Source organism: Ambystoma mexicanum, chromosome 3q (genome assembly GCF_040938575.1).
Source record: "Ambystoma mexicanum isolate Mex_15411 chromosome 3q, UKY_AmexF1_1, whole genome shotgun sequence".
NCBI classification, from domain to species: domain Eukaryota; kingdom Metazoa; phylum Chordata; class Amphibia; order Caudata; family Ambystomatidae; genus Ambystoma; species Ambystoma mexicanum.
Genome location: NC_090926.1, coordinates 888,919,405 through 888,932,361, shown reverse-complemented (window position 1 = coordinate 888,932,361; position 12,957 = coordinate 888,919,405). Strand labels below are relative to the sequence as shown.

Below are 12,957 nucleotides of genomic sequence, written 5' to 3'. Positions count from 1 at the left end.
CTCATAAATGGTTGCCTCCATTTTGCATTGGGAAATGTCAGCAAATATTGAGGGAGGGTTCCCTGCTTGTTTTGTTCATGGGCCAAATCTTGGTAAGTGCTGTCCATGTAGTTATCCTATCAGAATCCCATAATTGCTGTTTTACCATGTTTGGGGTCTGCATCAAATGGTCTGGAGTAATGTCCATTTCTCACAATATTGCAATGCCTTTAAGTCCCCAACCCTTCGGGTAGTCGCATCTGTTTTCAGAATAATGACTTAGGTGGGGAAGTAACACTTTCCTGAATACTAGAAGAGAGTTCCACTCTTCTCTAGCTTTAAGAGATAACAGATGCAGTTCAAAGCGAATCACTGGCAAGGAAGACAATATAGTCAAACACAATTATGCTATGACTATATTTATGTATCTATTTTGCAGCTAAGCTGTCTTGTAATGCGCCCAGATACCACAGGGTATGGTGCGCTTTATAAATCAATAAAACAAACACACAAAGCAGGACCTTCTGCCAGATTCTAGCTTCTAACAAACCCATATCCTCTGGAATCAAAGCAAGTATATTTTCAATACCATACATTATTTTAGGTACTGCCTTGGTCTTGTAAAATTCAAAAATCGGTAGGGCTGGAGTACCTCCCTTAAATGCTCTTTAATGTTTGTTATTTTATGGGGTTGCAGTTGTTAAAGCTAAGCAGTCCTCTGAATGGTAAGGCTTAATTGTAGTTGTAAATCAGATCCTTGATTTGTAAGCAATATTTTTTTTTCCCTGCATTGAATCCATTTTACAACCAATGACAGAGCGAAGTTTTGGGTCTTTTAAAGTCATTAAATAGAACCCATGCACTATCACCAGGTGCCCAAATACTCACGCTATTTGCCAGCTGTTGCTAACTTAAGGCCAGGTAGTACCATAGCTTCAGGCATTCCAATTATAAATTAATAAAAAAACACAAATTGAGATTAGATTATTAATGTTGATATGGTGGTACGGTGCGGAGTTTGCTGTATGGGGTATTCTAGTATTTCGCCCTTTTCCATATTGTATAAAAAACTGCCGGTGTTATAGACTGGTATCATTTACAGAAATCTGAAACATTGAGCATACAACAACGAAATGTTCCCCAGTGACATACCCTTGCTTTTGATACAGTTAATCGTAGTACTGTAAACACTGGTGCTCATAAACATAAAGTGAGCGTGTGGAACGAGGGACTAACACTGAAGGTGCCAAAATGTGTAGCACTTCTCGCTGCCTGATACGCTTTGGTTGTACGATACAGCAGCAGATGTACATTTCAAAACATGGCGACTGTGTTGGAGCAGCAGCGCCACCTAGAGGCCAGCGTCATTGTGGTTTGTGTCACGTGACCAGGCTAGGCCGTACGTCCTCCAGCAGCAAGGACTGAGCAAGCAGCAACCAAGATGGCGGCTTTAGGCGACCCGAAGCGGGACAGCGCCGATTGAGATTCAAGGCTCCATCCCAGGCTCCTCTTAGGGATCTGTGGGGAGTGGAGCTCCGGCACGTCCTGGAGCCGCTCTCTGCGGCCCTGGGCGCCCCATAGGCGGACATCGCAGGCCGGCAAGTGCATCAGCGGAGATCAAACAGTCAGGCTGTGGGGATGAGGGGGCGGAGAGGCCGGCCGCCAAAGCAGCCTCGTCCGGAGGAGCCCCCCGCGCCAATCACCGCCTGCAGCCCCGCTGGCGGACTGCGCTCCAGATACAGGGGCAGCAGCCGGGGCCGCTGGGCTGCGGAGGCAGCAGACGAGAGCCCGAAGAAGCGGAGGCCGCAGTACTCTCCGGGGGCGGCGCGGGGCCGCAGGAAGCGGGGCACAGGGCGCCGGGGTAGGGGGCGGCCCCCGGGAAGCTCCTTTGCCGGCCCTCGGACGCCCTCCTCTGGCCGGGGTGGTATCAGTAAAATTGTATATGACGACCACTCGAGCACCGAGGAGGAGAGCGCACACTCGGAGGAGGAGCGGCGATGCTGGCCCGAAGAGGAGGCATATGAGGACCTACTACCTCTGCGGCCAGACAACGACTCCGACTACCCCGGAGATGAGGAGGACGGCGACAGCTACTGCACGGAGAGCAGCTTCAGAAGCTACAGCACCTACAGCAGCACACCAGGTATAGTACATCTGTGGGATGCAGTACTGTGCCGGGATCAAATGACAACATGCACACTAGCGCTGCGCAGGGTTCCATACAGTGCACGGGGAACCGCTGGAGGAGCATTTCAGGTGCAGCATTTCCGCGGGATAAAGGGGCAGACTGGGACGCTGGACGATATTGAGGCTCCAGCACACCATGCACTGCACGGGGATTAATTACGGTAGCGCTCCAGTCATGTCCCTGTCCGGGTTTGGTGGTTGCGGGACTGCACCACCGGTGTTTTTTTGCAAAGAGCCTGTGACTCCAGCGTACTATCAACTATGCATTGGTGTTGCACACCACACTAAAAGCAACTTTAGTGACTAACGGCAAACTCAGTACTGTCCTGCGGGTGGGCCCGCGCGAAGTGCACAGCACCCAGGGTTCTTGCACTTAACCCTAGTTTCGTCCATAACAACCTGTCAAAATTCCACTTGCTCACAGGAATGTTATTTGGACAACGTGTGATTGGTGGGATTACACTCGGTTACTTGTTTTCAATGGGATTGTATTATTATATTGTGTGTGTGTACAAGAAATCTGGTCAACCATTGTATGGGCATATTTATATTGTATATTTTATTTGTACACAACTGGTCCAATGGGTGTCTATTTTCTTGCATAGATGTACAAGAAAACTGTGTACTTATGCGTTCATATATTCATTTTTGTGCATAAACATGAATCCCAAGTTCACACATGACATTTCTCAAGAGGGCTGCAGTTTGGATTTTCTGATCATGTATTCTAATACTTGAAAGTACAGAAGAGAATGCGTGTGCCTCTCTGATAGGTTATGTTTCTATTTAGATGCATTTTCATGTGTTTTGTTAGCTATAACGTTAACAATGTCCACTGTGCGTGTTTTGTATGATGATGACCAGTGTTTGTTCGGCTTTGTAGTTTTCACTTACCGGCTTTAAGAGACTGTTTACTTCAACAGAACTTAACAAGTAAAATGCAAATATTAAATACATTGTCACAGCTCCAGACGAGCGTAGGGGACTGAGGAGATTTTTATTTTTCGCACGTCCGCCCAATGGTAGTATACTTGTCGGATGTACCACGTGCATCTTGTTTTCTTTTCTATTTCCATATGCCCGAAATAGTCTTGTATTCAGATGCATATCCCAAGCCATCCATATGTTTATTTTGTAGTGTGTTTTTTGACTAAACGAGTTCAGGTTTTGTTCCCTGTGGTGGTACTCTAATATTTTGGACACTAAAATCGCCCTTCCACGAACACATTACTTGCACAATGCACTCACGCCCCGTTTGTGGAAATGCGGGTCACCTGTTGAAGTTATGATGTGGACACATCCCCTGCCAGTTGCGTTGTCCGAGTTGACTTGAGAACTCTGGGTCATGATGGGAGCATTGCCTCGTCATTGGATGCTGCATGACTTAACATTAGCATAGCACTTCCTTTCTGGTAGTTATTAGCATATGCTTGCGGTCTCCATGGCAACGCGTCTCCTCTTCCATGTTGGACCCTGCAGGACGGATCCGCCATACCAGTCTCCTCTCAATGACTGGCGCAGACATCTCGTAATAGACGTGACCTTTGAACAGTATAGATGGGACGTAGTAGTGGTTGTGTGTTTTTTTTTTTAAAAAAATGTTTTACTTCGAACTGTTAGGTTTGAAAAAAGAATCGCAGTATTTAGCATACAATGCATATCGATTGCATGATACACAAGATGTAATTAGTCATTTTTTAATGTTTTTATTATTGTGACATAGACAGAAAAATATACAGTTAGACTTTTCACATTATTCATTAAAAAAGGAAAATATTGCACAGTTGAAACAAAACAATATTTGGCATTATAGTAATTAGGAAAAAGGAACACGGCGAAAAGAAAACAAAATTCATGAATATAAAACAGTTCATTTTTACATAAATAGAAAGTTCAGTGTAGTGTATATATTTTTTAAGATTTGACCAAATTCGAGTTCAAAAGAGCTGTGAGGAAAACTTCATTCCATGAGGTCAAACTTTTCCAAAAACAATTGGTCTCTAACCACCAATTATGCGGCACAAATCTTGCTAATCTTGTATTCTCAACTCAATGATTCCAGAGCATTCAATCATCAGATGTCTCAAAGACTATGTCCCCCATCACCTTTCTGGCAAATTGCATCCGGGGTGGGAGAGCCATTTCTAATATGTTCAATTTCTGTGGTTGCCAATGGATTTAATCGAAATGTCAGAAACGCCACTCTAGTAATAGGATCTGGGAATTTCTTCAGGTAAGTGGGTACAGATGATCTTGGTTTATCTGGAAGGGTGAGAGAGACAGAGATCCTTGATGCTTGTGATGCTGGAAATGCATTGGAGGGACAGGGCCTCCCTGTCCTTGTCCTGTAGTCCTTTTTCATGTGTTCTGTATTTTTTTTCTGCCCAGGAGTCCATGTGGGACTCCTGGCAGTGCAGCTCTTCCTGTTTTTGGTTTGGTGTACAGACCCATGTGATACCCTTATGGCACCCATGGGTGGGGGTGCAACCCTGTGCCCCTAGTGTGTTTTTGGCCACCTGTGTGTGGCCCACAGAGCAGGGTATGGGCTAGTGGCAGCTCCATGCTGAATTTGACAGGCGCTCTGAGTATCCTCCATTTTGGGATACCCCGGCCCTGCCATTGGAATCAGTTGATTCCTGATAGGAAACAAGATGGCCCCTGTGGCCTCTTGCTTTCTATTGCCTGTTACCTTGTTTGCCAAGTCCTGGGAAGCCCTGACTCTGTCCCTTCCCCCTGACTGGCTGTTGGTGGAAGTTCCATATATGATGGTGTTGTGAAGTCCAGGCCAGACTGGCTGGAGCCTTCCCAGTGACTGTATGTTTTGGGTACACCCTGTGGGTGGGACCTGGGTGAATGGAGTGTGTGCCCAATATGCACTTCTTGTTGTGGATGTCTGGTTTCTGGTATGAGAGACAAAGACTGAGACATCCCTGCCCAAAACTGGCATGAATGCAGTGTGTAGTGTTGAATGGCTGGGTACTTGTCCCAATCCACATTCCTTGTTGTGAGTGTCTGAGAGGGAGGAGTATGGCCTGAATGCACGGTATGCCTGATTGGCTGGCTGACTGACTGAATGCCCTTCTGTATGATTGGCTGCTGAGTGTGACCCAGCAGTGTGGATGAGAGACCGAATAGTATATCTGGGGACCTCTCACCACTGGAAATTGTTCAGAAGCTGAGTTGACACTTGAAGAGTAACTGGAACTGCTTATCCTCAACGCCCAGCTGGAAGATGAGCTGCTGCTGCATTTGCTTCGACCAGATCGAAAGCTGTCGAGTTCGTCGAGGACTGATCCGAGAGGACCTGGTTAGGCACCCTCTTCCCGTGTTCCGAGGGATCATCGAGCACCGCCAACCTTTGCCGAAGCTCCCTCGAAGTCAGACCCTCGAAAGGCTGCCGACCGGAGACGGGGGCCGCCGAGGAGAACGAAGTGAAGCACCTGGACATCGTCGACCAGGGTTCGGAGTATCGCCGTAACCGTTGGAGGCACGTCACAGCCGTGTTGCCCAGAAGAGGGGACCGCTTGATGCTGTGCCGCCGACGACCGGAGCCGCCCGCTCCTTTGCCTAAGACTGTTGAATAGAAGGACTCCCTTGTCCGCACCGTTGACCGCTTTATCCCGCCAGAGAAAGTCTGGGATGGCGATGCGCCAAGGAGAATCTGCCGGAGGGTTTCCCACCACCCGAAGACCACAAAGACTTCGACGACTCCATGCCCTTGTCGGGCCACAGTTCTTCAGAAACTCTTTGCGGTCCTGAACTATCAATCGCTGCGGTGCCCTGCAAACCACCTCCTCTCAGGACGTCACAGACGAGCACCGCCTGGAATCGACGCTGTGGTCTCGGCACCCTCAAACTTTTCATTGTCAATGCCAAGTTTAACACCTTTTGCCGCCTCTCGACTCGACGATCCGTGGCTCCTGCTTTAAAGGGAGTCGCCCAAGAAGGATCCATCGACGCCTCTTCAAAGAACTCTGCTCTACCAGGTACATTTGGGGGGTAGAAACATTATAGAAGGAAATGATACTTGTAGAACAATATATGGACTGGGCTTGTGATATATTTTACTTTAGAGGTTGCCCATGTGGGGGGGATCTCCACACAACTGTCTAGTGGTAAGGGCCAGTATTCTGCCAATTGTTCTAACCAACTGCATTCCTCCTATGTCTGTTGTTGGTTGCCTTTATTAAGTGATCCGTGTGACATTTGACCAGAGTATAGTTGATGCCCTTTAACGAGATCTGATAATAATTGTGGTACTACTTTAGAACTGTATATATTTACTATTGTTGATTTTCTGAGCACAAAGTGAGTTATTGTGATGGTGTACATAATCTTGAATATGAATTATATAAAGACTGTGTTTTAACTAATAGAGTGTGTGGACATTTTTTTATGGGGGCTACACTGTATGTAAGAACCAGCCTGCATCACCTCCTGAGAAGCTAGGCCTTGATTGCTCATCCATTGCTACCGTAATAGAGAATATTGGCTGGGGTCCTCTGTGCCTCTCCTCTACCACATAGAGAGTAGAAGTACAGACCACCCCTCCCCAGTCTTTACAATGATCACACTAGTGCTATAGTTCTCATCCAGTCCATTCTCTTCATTAGTTCTTTTGCCTTTAATGGGTTTTGGAGTAGAATCTCTTCTGAGCACTTAGATTCCGCAATGACACTAATACAAGCCCCCCCTCGGTCATTTTTTTTCACGACTCACTTGTAAAAGTTAGGCTTTCTAGAGTGGGGCCAGTATTGGTTTGTTTCTGTTTCCTCCTTTCCATACATGTTCACATATTATTTGCCTCCATATAATGTTTCTCTGAACGTACTGTATGAGCGCAATAGTATAGGGAGACTCAAACTAATTTTGCCTCCAATTTATGCACCTGTAATGATGTAACCTATATTGTATCCATCTTCAGTACCTGTAACTTGTACCCGCCAATAAGTCAAACTCTCTGGACGTCATTCGTGTAACCCTGAATCAAGCCTTCCTACGTTCATCTTAAAGCGCCTTTCGGTGCGCTCTACAAATCTAAATAAATTGTTTTCTTGTTGCCCTTCACTCGTTTTTACTTGCGTTTGGTTGTCAGGCATATAAATGCAATGTCTTAAACCATAGGCTGTATATGTTTATCTGCGCACTGTTCTCCACAGCCTTTTCTTATTTCCGTGCATATGTTTACATGTGAGATCCTTCTTATTTGAAAATGCCTTCCTTGGTCTTGTAAAAACATAGACGTTTTTCCTTAAGAAACAAGGTGACCATTGATGGCACTGTTAAGCCGGCTGTAACTGAGCAGGAGGTAATTGCACCAGTTTCTTAAGGATATACCTTATGGGTATATCCAATTTTAAGCCTTAGCGGCACTGCAATCACTGTAATCTATGTATATAGAAACACTGCTAGTATTCTGTTAATGTAATTTTTATGTCTGTATATGTGCATTATTGTAACTTTTTACAAATTGCGCCCTGATGCCTCCGGGCCGGATGGTTTGCGCCTTTTTAAAACAAATACAAATTACATCTTTGTCTACAAGCCATTATTTGAATCTTGTATTGAATTTCGGATATCCGAGGGAAACTCAGATGATCTTTGTATATTGGAAGCCACTTTTTTGATACCCCAAAGAAGGTAGATCTTTGTTCCCAGGATGTTACTGTCAATGCCGCCGGCAATCGTGTTAAGGTTCATAACAGGCGGTTGTACTCTTACTAACCAATTAGAAAAAGCATTGAATGATCTCTCATCGAAACAACTGGGGAGCGTTTGTGTATCTTCAAGGTTCTGTGAATTTTTGTGGGAACTTCACTCTCCTCTCTCGGGCCCAGTTACATCTTCCAGGTTCCACAAATATTTCTTTGACTCCAAAATCCATCAAAGGAAAAAAATCAATAGGCGACAAAGATCGCTCTTAAAGAGATCTATAACTGATCCTAAAGCCCTGGAGATCGATTTGAGATCCTTCAATAACTCCTATAGAAATTGGTTGTAATCTTATAATTTCATGAGTAAACAAATTGAGGGTGAGCAAATGTTAAAGGCCCTCTGTGCAAAAGATTCTAGACACTTTTGGTCGATTGTGGGGTAATTCGGGGGAATCTAGTACCGACCAACAATCCAGGAGTCCCTCTGGTTCACACATTTTTCAGACATATAAACTGACTACAGTATGGTTACATTTCACATATGATGACATTGTAACCCATATTAAAAGAAAGTCTTCCCTCTCTAGGGCAGCAGGGCCAAATGGTCTGAGTAATGCAGTTCTTAAATTAGATCCTGAATTGTGGTCCAGGGTGTTGAAGATCCTGTTTGATAATATTCTCAGCAAAACAGTCCCTGAGCCTTGTAGAAAATCAGTTATTATTCCAGTTTATAAACAAGGCGACCGATCAATCCCTTCAGACTATCGGCCTATATCACTCCTAGACACCGATGGGAAGATTTTCTCTGGTCTCATTTTGGCTAAGTTAGAGAAATTAGCGGAAGCTAAAGGCATCATCCCTAACCAACAGACAGGTTTTAGGCGAGTCCTTTTCCACATCAGTTAACACCTTAATTCTGGGTTGTTTAAGCTCTGTCTTTAAAAAAGGAAGGACCACCCTTGTTTGGTGCCTGGATCGATCATTCCCAGGCTTTCGATTTCATAAACAGAAATAGACTATGGATCAAACCTATTGTCCGTTCTGATTGAATTGCATGAAAGATCTTTACTTTAGTCTGTCTCCCTAAAACGGGGGTCCTGTCACAGTCCATCCAAATACAGAGAGGGGTGCGCGAAGGTTGTCTGTTAGCACCATTTCTCTTCATTCTGTATTTGTCGGATCTCCTGCAGTGGCTGGGGTCATGTGGCTTGGTGGGACCCAAATTAGGAAACACGAAAATCAATTGGTTAGCGTATGCGGATGACATTGTAGTCCTTGATTACACACAGGTTGGTCTGCAACACTTACTGGTTGCCCTCTCGGAGTATGCCAAAGAAAACAATTTAAAAAATGAATCTTGAAAAATCAAAAATTATTACCTTCAAACATCCTTTAAGGAAGATAAAATCTTTTGTATGGCAGTTTGATAACTCCATGATCCCCACCTCCTAAAGAGGTTATATACTTGGGGTCCAAAATAACAGCTTTTCTCCACAATTGATCTGAAGGTGGTTACTTTAGTAGCACAGATGAGAACATTTTGTTTGCAATATTGCAACTTCTCTTTGTTGCCACTCATAAAATCCTATGTTGGGAAGGTAGTCCCGGTTATAACTTTTGGTATGGAATGTAACCGGTTGGCTCTTGACATTGATCGGGGTAAGTTCGAGAGTAAAGTCTGGAAAAAATCTGTAGGGTTTCCAGATTGTGTCCTGATCTCATGTTTTAAGATTCAAATTGGGTCTGATTTCTTTAAATACCTTGAGTGGAAATGGCTCTCGATTTACAGACCCATCCTGGATCCTCCTAAATCATCCCTTTATGAGGATGTTGCAATAGCTATGCATAATTCAACAAATCTCTTGCTCAATAAATGTGTAGAGCTACTTGCTCTTTCGGACACTGATGTTGAAACCCTCATCCAAAATCCGCTGAAAATTAAGGAACGACTACATCAAATGGATTGGATTAGAACTATTGAAAAAATGAGGGGAGCTAAATTATCTTCACCTCTGCTAATTGATAAACACAGGTCTATCATGCCTCAATATTTAAAGAAATCTCTGGATGCGGTGACACGGATGGACTTTCTAAGATTAAGACTTTAATCTGTTGCCAACTGTGGAAGTCCCCCATGTTCGATATAGAGATCATTTTCCTACTGATATCTCTGATAAATATCCCCCAGTCGGTACGTTATCTTTTGATTGATTGCATGGGAACTTGGCCTTGGAGGCTATTAAGACTCCAGTGTTTTGTCCATGATCCTGATTTCCTATCTTCAGACATGTTTTGGGATAGATTAATCTCTGGAAATGAAATGTTTCTTACTTCCGAGGTGGTTTCAGTTTTAAAAGCTTAATTTGGTTGGTAAAGGGGTGACTCTGACCCCTAGCTTAATAGTTTTATGATAAATGTTATTTACTACTCTTTAATTTTTTTTGTCCTTTATTTCTTTTGGTCAGATTTGTACTTTTATTATTTTATCAAGCTGTGTAAAAGGTCATGTTAAGTTGGCTATTGCACAATAAAAAAAATAAAATGTTCTGCTACACCGCTTAACTGTGCAGGATGTAGCCATCCATGCCTTCCTTAACGTACAATTTGTGGCAAACGGGGACATCTACATCCTTGCAGCACCTGCTATAATTTCTGGGCTGCGTTGCTCCCTATTTTCTACGTCTGTTAAATATGCCCTTTCTGTAAAGCTGCTATATTGTGACATCAATAATTGTAGATGACCCAACCAAAGCACTGGCACCAATCGAAAAAGTTTATCCAGCCATTGTAGGACTACCAGAACACTCTGTGCCACCTCCCTGCAGCAAGTGTGTAGGGATTTATTGGTGCACATGCTAATTTAAACTTGTACCATACAAGTTTTAAGTTGTACCTATTTTTGTCAGGACTGTTAGCCAATTGGCTTTAAATAGCCTTTGTGCAGCTTCCAAACCATTTACCTCCTCAAACACTTGTAACCATCAAGCATTTAGAGATCGCCTTGAGAACTGGAGCCGCATGTCCTTCATAACGGCCAAGAATTACCTGTATTGTTGGAGATTTACAATAAGCCCTTTTTGGGAAAGGATGGATCTCAGATGTAGGAATTTATGAACTTTGTTCTATAATATCCTCCCCCATTTGACCTGTCCTTAGGTGAAATGGAATTGGTCCTGTCTTGGCAAAATATGAACAAAGCCCTTTTTCCTGATAAAATGGCATCAGAACTATTTCAAAGCGAACCACTGGTATGGACCACACTTCCCCGCAAGCTATTAATTATCATTACATATAAGACCCATGTCCCGCAAACCTGGAAGCAAGCAGGAATTATTCCTATTTTCAAAAAGGCTGTCCGGAATATTGCTAGCAACTACAGATCAATATCCATAATCGAAGATTTACAGCAACATTTTGCAGCTTAAATTTGAAAATTGGGATCTGGACAATCAAGCCCTTTTTGTAAATATCAAGCAGGGTTCAACATGGGAATTGGAACAGTAGATCGGGTATTTTGGCTGTAAATGTTCTTTTCAAAACGTTACTTTGTGCAGGCAATCTCTTTACCTGATCCTTGTAGACACAGTACTCGGCAGTTATCAATGGACGGAGCTCATCGCTATCAGTACCACCCAATTTATTTATGGCAAAAGAGAACCTATATCAGGACAACTATGCACAGGTGAGGAGTGCTGGAGCAGAATGCACCAATATGTTCGCAGTCACAAGAGGAGTTAGACTGGTCTGAGTCATTGCCCCCCTCTTGATCTGTTTATATATCCAAACGTTTACTTAATTGCTATTATTAACACCTCTGATATCGATGCACAGCAAAACCGCAGAGAGGGAATTGGAATTATACTCTTTGCGGATGATGCAGTATTGGTTGGCAAAACACAGAAGGGGCTAGAGAAAGCTCTAATGATTTGTGGGTCAAACTCCACTAAAATGGGGCTGATGTGACGAAGGCAAAACGTCTAATTTGTTCAAACACGAAAAGCAAATACCTAAAGTTAAAGCTGAAAGATCATGTCTTAGACAGAGTACAGTAGTATGATTATTTAGGTGTGCGCATTTGTTTGATAGGGTCACGGCATAAGCAAATAAAAGTGAACTCACTCGTCGTACTCGAGGAGGAGCACTCCATACATGATACAGAGGAAAAGCGCTTGTCCAAGTGCTTGACGTGCATTGTGCAAAGGCTGAGACAGCAGCTGTTTATGAAGCCGAGTTAGGGGGGCACATTAAATTTCAGGCCATGTACAGATGTGAACCCACATTACTAGATAAGCTTTTGAACTTGCTGATGAGCACTCCTAGTTTTCCCTTGAATCTGGATACACATCATTTGTTATGCAGTACAGTTAAGACCCTTACTATTTTGCTACAAATTGTGGGCAATAGACTTGTGATTTCAAACGTGGGAGCCTGCGTAGACGGGTTGTCCCAGGAGGGTGCATCAAATGTACCATGGTTCCAGAATATTCAATGACTAAGGACTTAGTCTTGGATAGTCTCTGGGAGATTGCCCAAGGTTCATACAGTTCTGCCCTCCTCTCTCATCCAGTGGCTAAGAAAGCCTTTGAAACCTGGTTTATTATTGCAAATAGTCCTTTGCCGTCCCTTGAAAGAAAAAGTTATGTACAGCAAGGGCAATTCCCTTCATCGATGGAGAATGGTGAAGCAAGATTTCTTTATCTTAAATTTCAGCTTGACATCTTACCATTGGGCTCTTTCGTAGCTAAGTGAAAAGAAAATATATACATGATTAAATGCAAATGTTGCATAACAAATGGTGAAGGCCTTTATCGTGTGTTGTTCCTCTGTACTGTATGTGAGAAACATTTTTCTCCTTCCTGTACTTAAGTTACATACAAGAACAATGTGCCAAACTTTAGAGTTCTGTTACTGCACAGATTCAGAGGCTGCACTTTGGGGAATTTCCCATTATTTAAAAGGCAGTTGGAGACTAAGAAGGCTTAATAAAATTAGATGTTAGAAGCAACTTGTGCTGAGAATAAGTGCAGGATATTCTCATTCGGTTTTGTTATCTAATTTCTGATGCTTGTGAATCTGCTTAGAATCACATGCTGTGCATATAGTCCGACATCTAGTGGTAATCGCAGAGTATTGCAAG

The 12,957-nt window shown here is 43.6% G+C and overlaps 1 protein-coding gene across 6 annotated transcripts in view; it reads left to right on the top strand.

The window, feature by feature from the left end:
* Positions 1-1,391: 1,391 nt before the first annotated feature.
* The window catches only part of BPTF (bromodomain PHD finger transcription factor), a 2,119,711-nt gene continuing 2,108,145 nt past the window's right edge, over positions 1,392-12,957 (top strand). For all 6 annotated transcript variants that reach the window (XM_069655028.1, XM_069655026.1, XM_069655024.1 and 3 more), the window contains exon 1: positions 1,392-2,122. In XM_069655028.1, the coding sequence (XP_069511129.1) occupies positions 1,618-2,122 (505 nt within the window). In that variant the 5' untranslated portion in view covers positions 1,392-1,617. The remainder of the gene's footprint in view (positions 2,123-12,957) is intronic.